The 21,997-nt window shown below is 39.8% G+C and overlaps 1 protein-coding gene across 2 annotated transcripts in view; it reads left to right on the top strand.

Annotated features, from left to right (window-relative positions):
- Positions 1 to 21,997, top strand: part of LOC122574563 (ADP-ribosylation factor-like protein 4C) — a 54,690-nt gene extending 32,693 nt beyond the window's left edge. For both annotated transcript variants that reach the window (XM_043742269.1, XM_043742268.1), the window contains exons 2-4: positions 9,597 to 10,481; positions 12,176 to 12,391; positions 14,321 to 21,997. In XM_043742269.1, the coding sequence (XP_043598204.1) occupies positions 10,271 to 10,481; positions 12,176 to 12,391; positions 14,321 to 14,517 (624 nt within the window). In that variant the 5' untranslated portion in view covers positions 9,597 to 10,270 and the 3' untranslated portion in view covers positions 14,518 to 21,997. The remainder of the gene's footprint in view (positions 1 to 9,596; positions 10,482 to 12,175; positions 12,392 to 14,320) is intronic.

Consider the following 21,997-nt stretch of genomic DNA (forward strand, 5'->3'; position numbering starts at 1 on the left):
ATTTTCTACGGTACAACTATCAACTTGCAATATACTGTACAATACACCTAAACAATTATAATTAAAATGCTTTAGCAACTAATAGAAGCGACCTCACTTGATAAACATCAATTTCGTTAATATCAATCTGGTGAAAAATACCCAAGTGTCTCTGACAATCATTGTCGAAGCAAGGAAATCAGAAGCCCCTAAATCTAATAATAATAATTAAACAAAGAATCGACAAGAGTTCAATTTCTCAAAAGTATCAAGAAAAAAATCAAGGGAAACACCAGTAATTAAAAACGAACCTCCGTTGTTTTTAGAAAAAAGGAAAGGAAAGAATCACAACGTTCTCGTTTTCTGAAACATCTCTCTCTCTCTCTCTCTCTATGCGTTTCCCTTCAAACACCGAGATAAAAATACACGATTGCAAAATAACGCGCTTGTCGAGTCGTATCTCTCTTCAGGAATCGAAAGAATCGCGTCGATCTATCGCGCTTTCAGGCCGTGTTTTCCTGCGTGCTCGAGATTCAAACTATGAAACCCTAGAGTAGAGGAAGGAAAGGTGCAAACAAAAAAAAAAAAGGAACAAAAGATGGAAAAAGGAAATAGGCGAGAGGAGGAAGGAGAGAAAAAGGAAGAGAAAGTAGGGGGCGACTGGAAATTAGTGGCGGTTCGCCAAGGGTGTGTTTGTGCTCTTTCAACCCCTCTTTTGAATCGTCGCTGTTTACACGTGTAAACGTTTCGCTGAAAGAGAAAAAGAGAGCACGGCGTCTCGTTAATGTTACATTGAACCCCGTGTACAGCTTTTCCCGGAGCGTTGCCTTGTAATTATATTGAACGTTCGTTAACGACGTTGCTCATAATTGAGGATCAAAGTTTCGGCCGAGCTACGTCTGTCTGTACACGATGAATACAAATTGGAGGGCTCGACACCGGAATTTTCGGGAAGCCCCGGCGATCGTTTTTGAAATCGTGGAACTCGCGGAAATTTATGCCCGCGAGCCGCGTGAATTATTCATGGCTCGATCATGCGTTTAATGCACGCCACGATATATTATTCGGGAATTTATGCCGCTTGTGGTGTTAGGAAATAGAAATTAAATACCATTAAGTAGCATTAAATTTAATTACGCCAGGACGTTGGAATTAAATACCACTTCGTATCGCGATCTGCTTAATTGGGAGAACAGATTTCGCTGATTGTGCGGTTTTAGCGATTTTCACTGTGCGACTCGAGTTTCTTCTTTTGTGAAGTAAAGAAACATTTAACAAATTTAATGGATTTGCAGTTTGATCCGTGTAACGATCGATATCGAAGACGAACATTCAAAATTGGGAAATTCACTAATTTGCATCGTAATTATCTAGAGATACGATCACATGGTTTCAGAATTAGGGAAAGTCAATTTTTCAGAAAATATTCGCTCGAAAGAGAATGTATAATAGAGAAAATAACCAGAATATGTAGCGATAGAAATTTTCTGTTGCTTTTAATTACGATCATCGATCTATGTTCTAACATTCCAGGATTTTCGACAAAATTTAACGTAACTAGAATCCTGTGATAAAATTGAGCTCTTTTTATAGAAAAAGCATTTTCACGATATAAAAATGGAAACGTTTAATGCTTCAAGTTTCATTGTCGAACCTATAAAACTTGAAACCGTAGTAGTTTCGATAAATTAATAATCGTGTTCCTAAAAATCGTACAGCGAGCTGTACAGAGTATTCCATCGGGATTACAACCGGCACTTTTATCGTAAATTCCGTTCCATGAATTTTTACAGGAATTTTTAATCTCGTATTTCCGTTATTCTCATTGTACATCTTTTTGCCGTTCCTCCCCCTGTTCCAATATTTCTTTTTTGTCGTTTAATTTTGTCAAGATTTTTTAAATATATTTTTATCGTAAAACTCTGATCGCTGTCGCGCGTTATACACGAAAAATTGGAACGGCTTTCTCAGTTTTTCAACTGAACGTTCTCCTAACGATTGATTGGAAATTAACGCTGCAGATATCATTGATAATTTTCGTTGCCTCCAATAAATAAATATTCGACAAAAGAATTTTCTAACTCCTTGTTATTTTAACCATACGCGATAAACCTTCTGAAACGTACGAGCCGAACAGCGAGAGAAAGTTAATCGCCACTATGGTGTCGATAAATGAATGTTCTATTCGATGGAAAGCTGGAAAGCTAAACAGGGGAAATACAGATGGAAAAAAGAAAAAAAAAACGCGAGCAAAAGTATTGGCAGCAATATCTGTAAACTGCATCTGGTGCATGTGCATCTGCATTGGCTTGCATCCCGGCCCACTTTTATCTCCTTTTTTCTGGACCAGTCGGCCGCACCTGCCAGCAGGAACATTTTTGAACACACGTTCTCTACGTCCTTTCATATTTTTTCCTTTTCGAAAACAGAGTGTTCCTCTCCATCGACGCGAAACTCGTTAGCACTCGTCGCCTTCCTTTTACGCCTCTATTATTCTTTCCTTTTTCACCCGTTTCTTTTTTTTTTTTTTTTTTATTTTTTGAACTTGCTCTTTTGCTACCGAATCCTCTTTCGTATAACACGACGCTATTAGACGCTGCACGCAATAAAATTTTTACTGATTCATCTTTGCACGATGAAAACACGTGCTAAGAAATTTGCTATTTCTGTAAAGTGTACGTTTTAAAATATATTTTACTCGCGAGGGACTAACGTTTCGTATATTTCCTTTTTCCTTTATTCCGACCAGTTTACGAGTTAATGAATTTTATTTCTAAACATCTTAGCTGTGAAAAAGAATTCCTGGCATTCGCCTGCTATCTTTCCTCGTTGTTCGTTGTTTCTTCCATTTAGATTCTACGATTTGATGAAATTTGAAGAAATTCTAATTGAATTTATCGTATAATTCAGGGTATCTTCCATCACGATTTGCCACTTACACGTACGCTGGAAAGTTGAACGCTTTACATTTGTTCTTCCTCTCCTTCTATTTGCTCATTTATATTCTAAAACTATCCGACTCAGTTTTATAAGGAAACATATACATTTGTATCTTAATTAACTTTTATCTATATTTAATTTTACTTAATGCTCTTATATCTTATATCAAGCTTTATCAGCCTGTATTACTACACTTACTGCTACGCCTATTTGCTGTACTATTCGAGTATTTAGGAGGAGATGCGTGCAGTGAGATCTTGAATCTGCGAGTTCGTTTTATTTGTTCCTGCGAAATGACCGTAACTTAGCTTCACTGCCTCTTGCATATGCATTCTAATTATGTGGTAGAATAGTTTTCGTGCTTCATTTTCAATTCTCCTTATCAGCGATTCCTCCGCTGTTTCTTTTTCTTCAGGTCCTTAACTGTCTCGTCCAAAGGAAATTCTAACAATAATACGTGTTTTGCGTTCTCCTCTTTGTGCCTGTTGCACAATCCGCATAATTTCTTCAAATTTTCCTATTTATGACACGATTACGATGGGCGTAAGTATCGACTTTCAAAGTGTAAGATATTTTCTGCAAATAATTTCTTTTCTCTCTCGACGGGACGAATATGCAAATGATAGACGATGGTTGTTGCGTAATTCGGTAGAAACACCACTTGTTAACCAAATGGGTTAACGCGAAACGATAGTTCAGATTGAAAACGAAGCAAAGACGATCGAAGTTACAAGCAAACAGACAAAACGAGTATCAAGTGTTTGCCTTGCGGTTTACTGGCTTAGTTATCTGTGACTCGTGTTCTTTAAGGCCTCACCTCTTACCGAGAAGCCTTAAATTCACTTCAGCACGTTCGGATTACGAGTTTCGTCTAGCCTGGACTTGACCACGCGCAGAATTTAAGAGCGGCTGGTGAGAGTATCGACTGATACGAGCGTCGTTTACGTCTTTCGTGCCACTTGAAAAAGGAAACAAGAAGCGGAAAAGAACAACTCGGAGCTCTGATTCGCGAGAGATCGAAAGAAAAAGAAAAATATTGAAATAACTATTTCTAGGTCTGCAATCGAGATCAATTTAAGCAGCGAATTATTATTCTACCGACTTTGTTCTACCGATAGATAAGGTGAAAATCATTTCTTGTATCGTTTTAAAAATACATAATAAATAATCAAACAAAAATCTTCCTATGCTTAAAAAAAAAAGAAAAGAAAATAGAAGAGATTGGAATATCTCAAAGAAACAATTCATAGGAGAAGCCTTTCTAAAAATTAAAAATATCCGAGTAATACGGCGCTGTTTAAAATGAAATAGCATATATTCGGTAGCAACTATTTATGCCACAGGAAATCATTTCAATCAGTCACACACACGATACTCTTCTCGACGATTTACGAGGATCATCCTCGCATAAACTCGCGCTTTTTATCAGAACGATCTCTCGGCTGTTATTATAGGAAGCGTGTACTCAGCTGCAAAATTACACGTCTCGGAGTCGCGTACAATTAAATAGGCAAATAACCGAGGAAGGAGATCGTGATTGCGGGGGACTCGTTAAAAAGGGGCGAGAACAAAAGTGACCAGTTGCGTGATTAGAGAAAATGGTGAATCTGGGAAACAATAATAATCGCGAGGATGAACAAAAGGAGAAGAGAAATGGAGGAAAAGGAAAGAGAAGTGGAAAATGATTCATAGGAACGTTCTCGGTGATTGCGCCTATTATAAGGCGGGATCAGCTATCGACAAATATTTTTATTCGCCTGCAGTCGACGGTTCTATTGTCCACGCGTATATGCACGGAAATCGAACGATCGAATCGTGGTGAACGCGGAAGTCGAGCCGTGGATTCGATCGTGACGGAAATAAGAATAAAGGATTCACCTAACTTGACGAAAAAAGCCATACTAGGCACCGGAAGACCGGAACAATAGACCGGAAGAGACTGACAGAACGAGCAGCGGTTCACGTATAGCTTATTATTTCTCCGTTTTCAACGATCGAATATAATTGCGATTTTTCGCGCAAGTTTCAACCTATCTAATAGAAAAATTAATTCTTTGAAGATTATTAAATATCTATGGGAGTATGAATATTGTTAATTGTACGTAGAGGATGTTCTAGGTCTTCTTCTTATTTGAATCTTGCATTTCTATTTAATTCTACAACATTGCGAACAAAATCGAAGAGAAAATATTACGTAAATGTAATGTGATAAATATTTTATGGGAAAGTTGTAATAGAAATAGCAAGGTTTTATAGAACAGCGATAAATTATCCTACGATAATAAAATTTCTACGATATAATTCTCTCATCTGGACACCATTGAGAGATTTGAATTGCATCGAGAAGAAAACTCAAACAGAATGTAAAAAGATCCATCTTGCGGAATCAACGAATATGTAGCAAGAAAAGAATCGATAAAACGAGTGAGAAAATTAAGCGTTGATCTAAGGGAGACTCTGATATTGTTAATTTTGTTACGTATACGATTGATGAGATTTTTATTACAACATTGAGTACGTAGATTGCTCATGGTTCAAGATCTTCTCTTCGATAATTCTTTCAATAATTTCTAATAATTACCTCTCTAATTGTATCTTAATAATTCTTGCCGGTGATTCTTTCAATAATTTTCCGACAATTTTCCAAGCTTATCTCCTCTCTATAAGCAATGGAGAGTAATCCTAATATTTATAATAGTATTATTATATTATACGTATGTCGCAGCGAGTTTCATATTAAATTTCCAACGAGCGTGAAGAACTTGATACACAGGGTGTTCCGATAAATCGTGGACGACGCTGTTTCGACGTTGTATCGAGTCGATTCAGAACAGAGCGCAGCGTCGACGAAACGGTGCCGAGAATAATGGTAATCGTAAATTACGGTAATAGAAACAATCAAAAGGGAGGATCACGGCACGAGCCTGTTCTCCATGTTCGTCCACCATGGAATCACGGAGGCTAGCGATGATGTTCTCGTTTTATCTGCTGCTTAAACAGCCGAGCAGCATAGGCTATTTTTAAGCGGAATAAAGCGTGCAATAACCGGCGTCCGACGAGAATTAAAACTCTAAGTTGCCTCGCCGTCTCGTTTCCCCTGTTTCTGCTTCGGCCAAAAAGAATTTAACGAGGTTACAGTCGCCTGGCTCGATAAAAGGACGAGTTCTGCCGCACGAGACTATGAACAGCGTGGCGTGTTGCAATTTTTGGCGGGAAATTGCGCCTCACAGCAAAGCTACTAGGTCGTTGGAAAAATTTGCCATGAAAATTAAGGAAGATTTCATTGTTAAATGAAACGTTTCGTCTTCTTTCGGTAATAAAATCCATCAACTGAAAGAAAAAACGTTAAAATAGTCTTTACTGAGTTAAATTGTGAAAAGTATTTGAGAAAAAATCAAAAGAAGTGCTTTTTGCCACGATTAACGTGCATCTTCAAACTTCCCGTTCGTTCTTCGTTTCTTTTCATAACGGAAATAATTGTTGATTTGTGTCATGCAAAATTTTATCTTCTGCTGTTTAAAAAGAAGAAACGCCATTAAAACGACAGATAATAAGTACTGTTATATGCACTGAAGCATCAAACCACGAAAATTTGTGGAAGAAATTTAACGTGTGGCTAATGCATCTTTGCATCTGCCAGCAAAAATTGCATGGCTTAAAGAACTTTGTACGCCGCTAGCGTTCTTTTTTGAGAAAATTATTTTGCCCACAGGAAACGAAGGCTTTTCGGAAGTGCGTAAGCAAATATCGTTAAAAACTTACACTTCTATCATAAGAAAAAAAGAAATACTCTTCAGTGAAATATACGTAGACGTATTTTTCAAACTTAACATTTCCAAATTTCGTACCACCCTAAACTTAAACTTCTACCATTTAAAAAGAAAGAAATACTCTTCGCTTATAATCTGTATAATTTAGGATTATACAATTATTTTGTATTACATATATGTATTTCCAAACGTAATATTTCCAAATATATTTCTGCAGGTATTGCCATCCGCCCGTTTCTCTATCAGCAACGCCGTTTTCTATATTAAGAGTAGTAACTTGAAATAACTGGATCCCTACGTTCTTTTCTTTTTATTACGCGTTTAACCTTCGTATCAATTACGGGATCATTAGCGACTATATTAGACTTAGACCGATTAGATTTTAGTGTACACGTTTATTTCTTTGAGGAAGCTTAATGCGTTCGATATGTAGTTTCGCGATGTTAGGGCTGTATCAGGTTCTATTCCGTGTCTCTGTGTTCGTCTATTTCTCTATATCTACATTCGTAGAGTATGTGGACGTTAATTGCTGGTTACGGCATATATTACAGTAAGGCTGCTATGCTCTTTTAATTAGCCAGGTAATTATTCGTGGGTTATTTTGGTGCGCGCAGTCCTTAGGCGAGACATTACGTTCCTTTCTTTTCTGCTCATATTATTATACACGGTTATTACATCAACACGTATTATTAACATCTGTTGATACAAGCACATATCGAATTTTCCCGCAGATTCTTCTGCCTCTGATCGAAGCGCCGATTTTCTTTCATTCTTATTTTACGATCCTCTTTAAGCGATTAATTTGATCTTCGGACACGGAATAGGAAGAAGCCGATCGGTAGGTTTAACCAATTAGCTGTTCCTGACGAGTATACTCGTCATGAAGAAATGGTAATAAAATGAAAGAATAAAACAGTCGTTTCATTACGGCTTAATTCTATATTGTAACAACCGTAGATACTATGCGTTTGACGAGTATACTCGTCACGAAGAGATGGCAATATTCTGTCCTATGTCGAGTATACTCGTAACTCGCGAAAAGTAGTTACAATTTGCTGTTCGAATTGCAATTTACTAATTGCAGTAAATTGTGGTAATAAAATGAAAAAATAAAAAACAGTCGTCTCGCTACAACTCAATTCTATATTACAATATACAATGTATTTGACGAGTATACTCGTCGTCGCTTACTTTTTGCGACGCATTTTAGATACACGCTTTTCTTTGAGGTCGCAACAGCTAACTGGTTAAGGGCTAAGCTAAATAAAGTTTAGCCGACACTTTGCAAGCAACGAGAAGGCGCGTTTTCGGGTTTTAGAGCGTCGCGCCGCCATGGCGAAATTTCTGCTGTGTGTCACAAGGCGCGCAATATGCACATTACACGTTTAATGGCTTGGCCCCAGAATTCTCTGTAGCCTGCAACCGTAACCGTAGTGTTATCCATAAAGTTTGCCGCCTGGTGGAAGGAGATTAATCACGCCTCGTGGAACTGGAATATTCAGCCGGCGGATTTGCATGTCGAGTGGTTAGATTTGTATTCCTTATTGCCAAGGTTAGTCGCGTTCTCGCGATCCTTTTTCCTTCTTTCTTTTTCTTTTCCTTTGGCCAACAGCGTACTGCCAGCGAACGGCGCCCTTCTTAAATCGCGCTATTAATTGACTCTTATCTCGCGTTGTTAGTCCGTGCTATACTCCGCAATTATGCCAATCATTTAACAATTTGATCGATCGTTGCGAGGAATAGCGCGAATCGCGTCTCGATCCTTCTTCGTCTCTCGCGCGTTAACCCTCGTTCCATGCAATTTGACACGGTGCGATTAGCGTGGAAAAGAAAAATTAGCGCGCAAAGCTGACGACCACAGGCAGAAATCGCGGGAAGCAACTTTGAAACGCGGTCGACTCTATGCTATCGAGATTGTCCTTTTAATTGACGGCGGAATTTATCTTTATTAATTGTGATATTTCGAACGTGATTCTTTATTTGATCGTTCGTGAAGCTTCGTAGATTTATCTTCTGTCTTCAAGGAACTTATATTCGCGAACCTAATTCACCTTGTTGGAAATCGAGAGATCGAGAAGAATGGGTTTGTCACGTTCTGCTCGTGTCTTCTTCCGGGAATTTCATTCTCTTTACGATATCGATGTTTTCGCAGCAAGAGACAGATTAGGTTGGAAAATCGAAAGCTTGCAGAATTTGCATAGATCCCATCGTCTTTCAATTGCACGTATGTGTATATATTTATTTATTTCAGAAATTGGACTTGGTTTTACACGAATTACGAACGTAAATGTCTTCTGCTCGTGTTAAATTTGTTTAATTGTATCGATTCGACATCATTCTCATATCATCTGATTAATCAATTTTAATAGAATTATTTAATAGAATTATTCAATTGTTAATAGAAGAGTTTGCGTAAAGTTAGACGAACAAAAGAAAGCTCAATGACTGTACAATTTTAAATGAAATTTGAAAACCGGTCATTCGACCGAGCCTGATACAATTAGCGTTAAGTTTGCCCATGAAGATAAGCTCGAACGTGCAGAGATCGAGCTGCTTGTAAAGCGACGCGCGTGACGAATAAATCGAGACAAAGCGAGCCTGGCATCTCGATTTATAGAGGTTTTCACAGCGGATCCGAAGAAAACGAACGAAATCTCGATACGTGTGGAGGTATCAAGGTTCCACCGTACAAACAGGAGTACGGTCTAATCGACGATAATTCCGCTGTTAAAATTCCTGTATCTCCGTAGTCGAGCAAAATACCCGGGGCACGCTCGAGATCTATCGAGACAGGGCAATGAAAAAGAGGAAGAAAAAAAAGAAAAAACGGGCAAAGAGACGAGATGTGAAAAGCGCGGCCGACGTAGCCAGCAGGCATCGCTAACACGTTTCTCCTTTCATTTTCAGCCGGTGCGGTAGTGATCGTGGCCTCGAAGCGAGTCCTTTTACGGCGGGGACGAGCATCGAAAGCGGAGGAGAGCCTCCCTCTCTCTGTCTTTCTCTTTCTCTCCCCGATCGTCCACATTGGCCCAGAGACGCGAGTCAAACCAGCATCATCCACGCGAAGGATATAAGGGACGAAGAAGGCGGGAACGAGAAGAACCGGGCTGGTTCAAGAGAGATAAAACGAAAGGCTGGAAACTAGACGGCCAGGTTACCGAGCTAGCATGGAATAAAGGCGGTGCAGCGACGCGGTGGATCGTGCACAAGGGAGAAAGGGAGAAAGAGAAATTCGGGGGAAGAAAAAGCAGTTGCCGGACAAGGGAACACTGGTGGTCCTCCTGAGTGTCAGTTATATCCAGCATGAAGTAGAAGAAGAGAATTTTCAAGAGGAAGAACGCGGTCGTTGAGACGAAGGACGGAGGATTATTGATCCGAGATATCGAAGGAAGAGAAAGTGGTGGATAGAAGAGAGCGGCAGAGGTGCGAGAGGAGACCGATCGGATATCGAGGATTGATTTTGAAGGAAAAAGACGGAGAAATCTAAATGATAGATAAAAGAAAAGGGAAGAAGGCGAAGAAGGAGGGTTAGAGGGGAGGAAACGGTGGTCGAGTTAGGAGGAAGCTGGTGAAGGAGAGGAATGGGTGCCGGCATGGGCAGGAGCGGCACGAGCGGCGGCTTCCTCGAGGCACTTCCCACGGGAACGCCGCTCCACGTGGCCATGCTCGGTCTCGACAGTGCTGGGAAAACCACCGCGTTGTATCGACTCAAGTTCGACCAGTACCTAAACACCGTGCCCACCATTGGCTTCAACTGCGAGAGAATCCGTGGTGGCATCGGAAAAGCGAAAGGTAAAGTCGAATTAATTAACGTTTCATAGTATACTATACTTGCGACGACGATCAACACGAGTTTACCGCGGTTTTAGCTTGCGCTTTTCAACGCTGCGTACACCAATTCGCGGGTTATCTTTTTATTTCATTTCCGGCTATAGAAATTGGTTGGAAACTTTTTAATGAAAATGAATGATTTTAACTTCTTATCGTACTAATCTTGAAGATAGAATCTTGAAGATTTTATTGACTGGAATTGTCACATCGCGCGAGCCATTCGAAAGTCGTGTCGATCGTAGGCCATAAATTGAGAAACGCGGAAAAGCGATGATGTTACTAGCGATGCTATTCTTTAAAATTTTCTAGAGTTACTTTCGACATCTTCTTGTAACAAACCGAAACAAGTCACGCGGTAAACACCGATTTGCAATCGGCGACGATTTTTCTCAACGCAGCGTGCATAGCTGGAACGCGCAACTATCGTAACTGAACACGTAACCATTACGTGGTCAGGATAACGCTTAACGCGGACATTTATTACAGTTACCGCGTGCGTGGCAACGTAATAAGTCAATGTCGATGTCGATGTTTCTTCGTACGACTAGGTCTCGTTGTCCCAGAAACCTGGTAGCAACGATCGCGCCGAGAGATGGAAATCACGTTAAAGAACCTCTTCCTCTTTTGTCCCTTTGCACTTCGCATGCCGGCGTGTCTGCTTTCGAGAAAGTACAGTTCACAGCGAAAAGAAATCACGATCGTTTCCTAAGCATTAGAGAAGCGTCCTACGAGTTCCATTTCTTTGAATTAAAACAGGATGTGAAAGCAACTAAAATGCGCATACCGTGGGCTATACTCGAGATAATAACGTCAGGATAAAAAATATTACCTTCCACGTTCTGCCAGTTATTTTACATAGCATTTTCATAGCGTTTTCCATGGGCAAAAAAAGATTAAACGCTGTGCAGGGCAAATTTTCACATTCCCCTTGGCAGGCTTTTTAATATCTTTAGAAAGCAAATCGTGAAAAGATCGATCATTTCCGTGATAGAAACACGAAAAATTTCTGGAATAAATGATTCTTTTGTGTTAATTAGTACAGATTTTTCAAATGACAACTTATTGATAAATTGAAAGCTGATACCAAAGTTCCACAAGCTGATTTTATAGATTTTTAGATTTTATCGTTATTAGATCCTTTATATTAGATTATAAAAATAAAATGTACAGTATATATTATTTCATATTAGATTTATGTGAAATTCAAAGGTGCATAAATTTTCAGAATTACGTTCGAAATTATTGTTCGAGACGTACGCAAAATATCCGAAGCAAGCCCACGCGTCACATTCAGTCGGCGAAACAAAATTTCTACTTAGCTTCCACCTTTTTAAATTACCTTCACAAAGCCAATCATTCGCGTAAACATCCGCGGTCTAATTATTATTAAATCCGATACTTGTTCCATTCCGATATAAAATTGTAAACGAAAAATTTATAAGCTACCAGTTGTAATTTATCGATTCATTAATATTATTTATTTTCATCAATTTATTATACAAAAGCCGAAATCCAACAATCTAGTCGCATCTTTCCACCCTAAACGGTACTTTCACCAGTTTCAACCCCTTCAGAGCTTTCGTTCAAGGAAAAAGAAAATGCTATAGAAAAAGAAGAAGACAAGTAAAATGGGTTGCCATGGTGGTTTGTCGCAGGTGTGAATTTTCTCGTATGGGACGTGGGAGGGCAAGAGAAATTGCGACCATTATGGAAGTCTTATACCCGGTGCACAGACGGTATTATCTTCGTGGTTGACTCTTGCGACGCGGAACGGCTCGAGGAGGCAAAAATGGAGCTGACCAGAACAGCTAGGAGCCCGGATAACGCTGGTGTTCCCATTCTGATCCTGGCCAACAAGCAGGATCTGCCAGGTAACACAGTGCTCGTGCATGTATGCATGTGCTAAGTTGGCGTTTCGCCTCGATTATAAGAGGAACCGTGGCCTCTTTTGTAAATTAAACTACTCACAGTGACGCAGAGTATTAAAAACGCGTTCTTCTGCTTATCCTATCTATCGTCTTTTACGAGAATATACTGGAAAGCGTAAACGTTTTCGTGCTTCATTCGTTTATTTCTATAGTATATGTCTAACGATAACAGGAGATATAATTGGAATGGAAAACGAAAGAAACTTAATTGAAACTCCGACTAAGCGTTTAATTATTTCCGAGACTTTGCTTAATTGCTTGAGAGAACGTAGTATTAAACATCTCTTCGTGTCTATTCTGTAAGCTGTCTTTTATAAGCAAGTGTTAGTGAAAATGCCAAGGTTTCTGTCTCCCTCGTTTATTTCAATGTTTGTTTAGTAATAACGTAGAGATAACAAGAAAAGAAAGCGAAGGAAGACGATCTTAAGTTTGATGTTATGTGTTTAATTATTCGCGTGGGACTTTGCTCGATCGTTTAAAATGATATATGCAGTATTTAGATGTGTTCTCTTGTTCGTCTAAGATATATTCTTTTGTAAGGAGATATTAGAAAACGCGGACATTTTTATATCTTCCTCGTGTAATAATAATTAAAAAAGAATGAGAACCATTTTCTATTCCCAACGCTTGCTCAGTATTATTAATACACTGTTATACAAAAGTAGATTTTTCTTTTATCCTAAATTAAAAGTTTCGCGAGACTTCATTTGGACGTTAGCTGTAGCAAATGGTTTCCGTGTTCAGAAACAAGATCAAATTGCTTTCAAAGACTTTAAGAGTATGAACAAGTGGCTGAGAAGACAGCCGCGTATCGGTTTAAGCTTATGGCTTCGCTACGAGGACTATAAATGCACTTGACCGCGATCTATATTGGAGCATGATTAGATTATAGATTGTATATCTATGAAGCAGCAGCACTTGATTTCACAAACACATTGCTTTTAATGGTCTTGAAAAAAAATTTGATAGAAGACAGTTGCGTCATCCGTAAGATTAACGTTTTCAGCTTCTATATATTATCCTTTTATGCCTTTTGTTATGTAACTGAATGTAGACCATTGAATAACACTTGCCATTCGTGAAGTTCAACGTCTACAGACCATTGATTCGGCAAGGATAATCGTTTAGAAACAAAGAGTATGTAATCTGTCCTCTTGGATTAACCAGACACATATAGTCTTTTATCGAACTTGATCCAGTTTCTAGAATCTTAAAAATATTCCTCTACGACTTTAATAATTCAGTCAGAGACTCGAATGTAGTCAGAAGACTCGAACTATATCCTTCTTCAACTACAATTCTAAATTACAAGATCCAACGATCCTGAACTACTTACCAAAAAAGGAAATCGTCGTCGTAACAATAACTCGAATTCCACCACAAGACCTGAGTTATCTTCGTCCTTTTAAATTCCAAATAAGAAATATTCCTCATGATCCTGAACTATCGAGAAAAGAAAATGTTCCCGAAATCCAAAATCCATCGCAAGACCTAAACTACCTTCATCGTCGACTAAAACGCTAGGTGAAAATATTCTACGATACCGAAGATATATTTCATCACGAGAATTCCATCGCAAGATCAAAACTGCGTCTCTTCATTTTTGACAAAAAAAGTCTAAATTAAGATTTTACGCGATCCTAAACTATCAGAAAGAGATAGATCGTGGAACGCTAAAGAGATGTAAGTTCCATCGCACAAGACTTAAACAACCTTCATCCTCGATTCATCATTAACACATATCATCAACGAAAAAGTATTTATTTTACAGAGAAGGAAATCCTCTTTTGAACAAAACACCTCATCCTGTTACCGCTCTTTGCTCTCAATATACCCAATAACTGACCAAACCGTTCCGCCTGATGTCCACAGGTGCCAAAGAGGTGGGCGAGTTGGAAAAGCACTTAGGCGTCCTAGAACTAGCCGGAATGCCAGGCAGCGCGTGCATCAGAGTGCAGCCAGCCTGCGCGATCACCGGCGAAGGCCTCCACGAGGGGTTGGACACGTTGTATCAGCTGATATTGAAGCGACGTAAGCTCGCGAAGCTGAACAGGAAGCGGGCCAGGTAGGCCAGGGCCTCGGAGGACTGCACGTGCGTCTTCTGATTTTGTAAGTCGCGGACAGTCTCTCCTTTGGATACAGCCACGCCTTCCACGGTGTCTTCTTCCTCGTCCTCTTCGTCATGCTGCAATGACGACGTCCACGAGGTGCTCGAGTGAATGCACGTGTACACAAACCTGCTGTTCACGCGGACAATTGTTCTCGTCGTAGAACACCCTCGATTTTTTGTTCCCGACGATTGTTTCTCGGACCAGCGTTGCTCTCGAGACGCTGGCCGATCGGATGTGTGTTCTTAATGGTGCAAGCTGAACGGTGGATTCGTGCAACAGAGATCGAAACAGATCTCATGGTATCGTACACGGAGTCGTGGTTCTACGTTCTTCGATGGAGATGCTTAATTTTTCTGATACAAGAGAACTGGACAGCCTCTGACGAAGGAAGAGGTCAGAGCTATACTTGGACGTATTCCTTTGTCGATTGATTCGTTTTAATTCAGTTTAACAATGCGTATTTAACGAACGAGGGATATACGAGACGATGAAAAACTGCCACTAAAGCTGCGTGGCTGACGCAACATACTCTAGAGAAGAACACGAAGAGAGGACAGCGGTCCTTGTAAGAAGCTAAATGGTTATGACAGATGACATCGGTCTGAATATTTTTCCGATCGGATGCTCTGACTGGGGTTGTTTTACTCACCGATCGCCGGCTATTTTTGCCGATCCTAAATGGTGCACAGACGTGTCTTCGCTTTTTCAAGAGAAGATCGGGAGGACGTAGGAAATTTTCGAGGCAATGGTGAATCACTCGCCGATATTTTAGGTGAATCGTGGATGTCCGTGATGACAACGAAACAAGTGCTTCTCCGCCATAACACAGAAGCTCTATTTTGCCAAATTTTTCATCGTTCCTTGGGAAACTTTTCAACGATCCCTGCCGATTGCCTCCGCTTGTTATCGATAACGAGCTCGGCAGCCGCTTAAAGTCGTAAATTTCGCTGATAAAAATGGAATTGAGAAGGCAGAAATATTTCGCTCGGAAGAAGAGGTCAGGACTTTCGCTATAACGAGGCTTCATCGACGACTTCGTTGCTGATAAAGATGACGTCGAATCGTATTAATAATGCTGACGTGGGCCCGGTTCAAGAAGGCCAAGATAAAACCTGTATATTAATAACTATGACTGTAAGCTCGCGAAACGATCGGGATTAATTAAAAGAAATCGATCGCGATGGAGAAAGGGAACATCTGGCTACGATTTTCGATCAGAATGGATATAGCACCGGAGATTTGTTACTTGGTCAATGGATACGCTAGATGAGTTGCCATTGCAACGAGTAGAAGAAAATTTCGCTAGATGATCTTTCGCTACGTGGAAGATCCTCGAGCTCTTGAGTTATCCTTTGTCGTGAATTCGTCGTGTTAGTCGAATCGTAGTACGCGTTTGTAGAGCTCCAGGTGAATCGTTGACCTTAGGTATTCAGACGATGATCGTGCCTCTCCAATTTTTTGCACCTTTATACCATGTAACGAGAGAAAAAGAGAGAAAACGATCAGACGTAATAGAATATCGTTGCTTCTTCCCGACCAGGGGAATTTTTGTAAAACGATGTGATAACAACCATCCTCAACCCTTTATCTTTCCCCGTTCAATTAGCCTATATCGTACGTATGTACACGTGAATCAAATATTGTATTCATTGTATCGTGCTCTGTAGAGGAGTAGGAAAGCAAACCGATCGTTTTGAGCTTAATTGAAATCGATACATATCGCGCCCCCTCCTTCTAACTCTAATAAATGATTCAGCGTGTTATTCCTTTTATTCAAATCGGAATTGAGAGATTTTCTTGAAAAAAGAGAGTCCATTAGATAACACGACGAGTCGAATAAATCGCGTTGGAAGCTTTCCAATTCTTTCTTATTTAATATTAACTGTGTTTCAACTCTGTCCCTTTTTTATGTTTTTATAAATAAAAATTTCAGAAGCAGACCTACATTTTTCAGAAAACTACTCGATTATTACAGAATATGATTCGTTGGATCATGACCGATTACACGTTACGTTTATACATTGAACGTTTACAGCGAAAACTATGAAAGTTTGAGAGTTAGCTTTTATGAATGGTTCATTAGGAAGTTCATCGATTTCCGTATGAACATTCTGAGCGGTGGTTAGAGCTCAAAACGGTGGATGCTCGAGTTTCTTGCCAGTGTACTTTATTCTTAACGGTCCCCTTGACATGTGGACTTCCGGTATATGCAGTTCTTATCGACCACCACCAATGCGAGACGATATTTTCTATGGCGTTGATGATATTCCGTGGGAAACATATTATCATGAAATTTTCCTTTTGTTCAACAATTCGAACATTATGAACATTCGTGAATATTATAGATCAGTTGTTACAGTTTCCTTCATATCTATGATACGGCTGCAACACGTTTAATATCAAACGTTGAATATCTTTTAACGGTGGTTCCTATTTATAGAAAATATCGTACGAAACTATATTGTATCGGTTCGTCGAGGAAGAATTTCCTGCTCCAATTAGAAGTATATATACGTTTGCCGCTAACAAATTGCGTATTCGGTTTTCGCGTCTCGGAGAGCGCAAAGTTCTGATTTCGTTCGGTGTTCTCGTGGCCGTCCCTTCTACGTTTCCTTGCGATTTTTCCAAACTCCGCATGAAACTTCCATTTTTCATCTATCTATCTTACCTGGCAAACAGTTCTTCCCTAAAGTTTCATCTTTTCGCCAAAGAAGTCTATACACCGTTTTAACTCGCGGGGAAACTCGTTACGTGAAACTACAACGGCAATACTTTGCATTTACCTTCAACGAGAAGCGCTTCCTTCTTCTGAAATCGCGGCACTACCAAACAATTACGATCATATTTAACGAGCTCCAGCAAGTTTACCAGGAGACAATATTTTCGTGGAGAACGAGCAGCATGCAAAACAGTTCCGAATCGAAGCAAGAAGTTGAAGCAGGTACTTGCGGTGTATTTACTGGCGAACTAGCGCAGGAAGGAGGATCGAAAAAAAAAAAAGCGAAAGAGAAGAAAGAACGCAGCCTCCTCTAGCAAAATGTAGCGCTTTGTTTCCAGACCGACGAGGCTAGGAATGGGAATCGAGCACACGAAAGTCGGACGACGTAATTTGACTGGTTATTTATTGCGGTGCACGGATCGATATTAAGCTGAGAGACAGAGGGCAACACGAGACCGGAAATCGTGGTTTGCGGTGAACGATATACAAGGGCGTTATCCGGAACAACGACCCGCTACGACGGAAGTAGCCGTGAAATCGGAAGCGAGCCACAAGATGGGAAAAAGTAAAAAAGGAAGGACATCAGGAAACGAATACATCCTTCCTACATAAATTGGATATCAAAGTGGAGGAACTGATTCGCAATAAACGATTTCTTAGAAAAGCTACAGTTTTCTTTCTAAGTAGATTCTCGTTCGAGTAATAGGACGCTGGCGGAAAATTCGAAACACGAACGATTACCGAGAAATTGTTAAAATTTTGGAGAATCACTGTTTCATTAGAAATCGTCTTTAATTATAAAGTAACTTGAGGGTAATTCTATTTGAAGTAAAAATGGAAGGTATCGATTTGATATACGGAATTGTCTCAGTTGATTTATTAATTTTGTTATTTATCATTTTTTTTTTAGAACGCATTAAACAGAGAATAAAATGGATTATCTCAATTGATCGATTAATTTTGTTTTAAAAATGACCTAGACAAAGTAATGTTATTTTTAAACCAAATTTTAATCTTATTTTAGTCAAGTCTTTGGATAAATCGCCGTTTTCCCGTAACACTCGCGATTAATCCGATTGCAATTTTCGTTGAACGTTTCAAATTGTTATCTCGCACGAATATAAAATTCTAATTGATGAATCGTTTTCCTGTTAATCTCAGTCGTTTATCACACTTGGTACGGAAAATCTTTTCTAATACCTACGAATTAGAATGTACATCTTCCATATATGTTTCTTTAATCATTGTTCACAATCAAAGGAGCCTATTTTAATCTAAAAACAATTTATTAGTTTGAAGAACCTGATCATTGTATATATATACGTTTCGTTAAAAGTTCATCTCGAGTCTTCACCTGCTTCAAATACTAAAAGAACGTAAATTGATGAAAAAGAAAATTTCCAGTTTTCAAATCAGTCGCACAAAGAAACACGCGGAAACATTTTCTTCGTTCCGAGGAAAATATCGAGAGACAGAGACTCGAGGGAAACAGATTGTCACCTCGAAACAGTTGAGAATCGATAAAGGTGCAATGAGTCACGGCCAGACACGGCGCCACGCGATTTATTGTTGGAGAAAACGCGAAAAAGCCATACTGGTCACGCGATTTTTTAATATTTACGAAAATTGTCGCGATAAAGAATGATGCGAATGTGTGCTGCATCTTGCCATCGATGCTCGGCGGCAGGAAGAAGATGGCAACGGAGTCGGTATCACTGAAGAAGGCACGTAAGAATAAGAAAAACGCGTTTGAAGAGAACGAGAAGACGCATCATGGATGCATGAGACTGGGAAACCACGTCGTGAGGAAATAGGAAAAACGATGTCGATCGATGACGCGTGTTATCAGATATCCACAAGGTGATATTTCACGTAAAATGGACGAAACTTGTTCCTGATTCCATTTTCTTGTAGATTATTTTCCTTAGAAAACTCGACGAGCTTCCTAAACGTCGATTGGATACGTCGAAGATATCAATGTAAAATTATACGAACATTCGTGTTATTTTCGTTGTGCATCAACGTCGTAAGGGAGATAAGGAAGCATAAATTTTCGTTGTCGAGAGCCTTCAACGGATCTTGCAGTTAGAAAATATTTCACGGCATCGACGATTTTTTTAATGGATTGTAACAGTCTAGGACTTTGATGGAACTGTTTCGCGCGGAAAGGAAGACGAACTGCACGGAATGGAACCAGTTTCTTCACACTTTGTTGCTCGGTACGTCTAACGACCCCTTTAGATACGCTTCCTACAACTCACGTGTGCTGGAATGCGTTGAAAATGCATCGATGGATGTCGAACCACCTTGCATCTTCTTGGGGTTCTTTCTCTTCCGCTATTTTGCGACGACTCATGTTCGACTTCTCTGCCATTTCTCCCATAAGCCTCGTTCAATCTTGCACATATACAACGGCCAACTTTTCGGAGATTCGACTAATTTCTCGCGAAACGTACTGATAGAAGAGCTTGCGCACTCTCATCGCGCCGTGATCTTTGTCCTATTCCCAGCGCTTTAATTTCATTCATACGTTTTATCTTTTAGCCGTCGATAATTCTAGCGTTAATGTCAAGCGCCTTCGTTCGATCGAGTCGTCAGTTCTCGTTAATCAGAGCGGGCGTACGAACACGAAAGGAACCAAATCAACCAAATAACAGGCTCGCATTGCCGTCGAGCAACTCGTCCAGTCCAGGCCAGCCTTTACGCCATTTCCGCTCTGTCTCCGTAAGTCATCGAGTTTACCTCCGCGTGCTCTGCCAACACGTTTCCCCCAATCCAATTCCTGCGATCCCGAAATTTCGCGAAAAACTAAGAAACGAGAATACTTGGAAGATCCTCGTCGCTCCAAGTTCCTTACAACAATCAGGACTTTCCTCTTCGCTCGCGTGGCACTCGCGGTGTCGCCTTAACCCAGTTTACAGCGAACTTCCGGTGGCACCGATCGCCGCGACCGACAACTTAATTACCACGGTCTCTAATTAGCGTGTCCTCCTGGTCCTCGACGACTTAGAAGGGCGTCGCGACGAGAGCACACGTTCCGCCTTTCTCTCTCTCTGTGTGTATGTGTGTGTGTATGTATGTGTGTTTGTGTGTATGTAGAAAGGCGAGACGAACGGAAATAGAAGAAGGAAGAAAGAGGAAGCGGAAAGGACATAAAGGAAATGGAAAATCGTAAAAGACGAGTGTAACGAGTGTCGATGCTAGTCGAGTGAAGAATCATTTCGAGGAACCAAGAGAGTGTGGACGGTAACGAGTACGTGTAGCGTACGCCAAAAAAGAAAATGAATACGAAACGAAACGTTTAATTACTTGTAAGAACATTGTACATAGGCAACCGCAGGCTGTAAGTTTTCGTAGGATTTCCTTACAGCGTGGAAACTTTTGCGTTGCATCGGAAAGTTCAAGTACAATCGCTGCTCGGCCTCGGCGGGTTTGCTGGTTATTTTACGGGGTTGATCTGTAATTTATGATAAATAATAGCGATGATTCTGTTGATAATAATAGTTTATTTCGATGTTGTTTCGTTGGGGGATGACGATTGTCGCGAAGTGAAGCGGTTTCAGGGGTAGGAATTAAAAGTAGCGAATTATCGAGATACGCGGTGGTTGTTTGGATTCTTTGAGTTTTTGTACATGATCGATGCTCCGAGCAATGTTCGAAGAAAGAATGGAGATAAGATTAGAAAAATTGAGCAACGATCTTATATATAATATAAGTATAACATGGAAGTTTCGTTGAAACGGTTACGATTTAGTACTAGAAATACCAAATGTGTCTTTGTTGTTATACCTTAAAAACAATATTGAAGAATAATCCCTTATTATTTTAAATAAAATGTAATATACGTATATGTTTCTTAAATGCAAAATTTACAAGTAATTATATTCGTTAAGGTGAAAGTAACAATTTCCGAAACGGAACGATCCGATTGATGGTTTTAGCGTTAGTTAGGTATCTTGAACAATTGGGAATGTATAAGAGTAGTTATATTTAATTTTGTTAAATGTTAAATCGATGGGCATGGTAATTGGTTAGAGTACACTTGACCAGCGCGATGGTTAAACGACTGATCGACATATCGGTAACAATTGAATTGATAATAATTTACGCTTGATTTTCCGATCAACGACCACCCAGTTCCACGCTTAGAGAGGAAATCGACCAATGTCTGTCGAGTATGATTGTTGTTTTTTATATCGACTGTCGTTCAACAAATTCTATTGTATACTAATACTTGCCCCTTGTTGTGTTTTATTACCATTCGATATTTTATTATCGTGCTTCGAACGATAGATCGCAGTATTTATGTATAATTAAACACGTAACGGCTAACCATAGCGAACGATCGAGTTCAAGTGAAAGAGAGAAAGGGAATTCTGCAAATGGCACACCGTGCGCAGAATTGTAGTAACAAGCGTGTGAAAAGAGAAGAGAAGAAAAAAAAAGTTAATGTAAAAAGGAAGCAAAAGAGAGGAGCAGATCGTGTTTTTACTGTAACGAGAACGATTATTATATCGTCATTCGTCCTCGAGCCGCTTGAATATTCGTATATTTATATAGTAGACTCGCCACTCTTCTCTCGTGTGCGTGCAGTAGATGCACCAGGTGAATGTGATTGTACTCTGGGACACGCAGCTCGTCCCGTCAGACTGAATGGATCTTTTCCGACTGTGAGCGAGGATTTTTCCAAATAAATCAGCTAATTCCGTTATGTTTTAA

This window comes from Bombus pyrosoma, linkage group LG14 (assembly GCF_014825855.1).
Source record: "Bombus pyrosoma isolate SC7728 linkage group LG14, ASM1482585v1, whole genome shotgun sequence".
Lineage (NCBI taxonomy): Eukaryota > Metazoa > Arthropoda > Insecta > Hymenoptera > Apidae > Bombus > Bombus pyrosoma.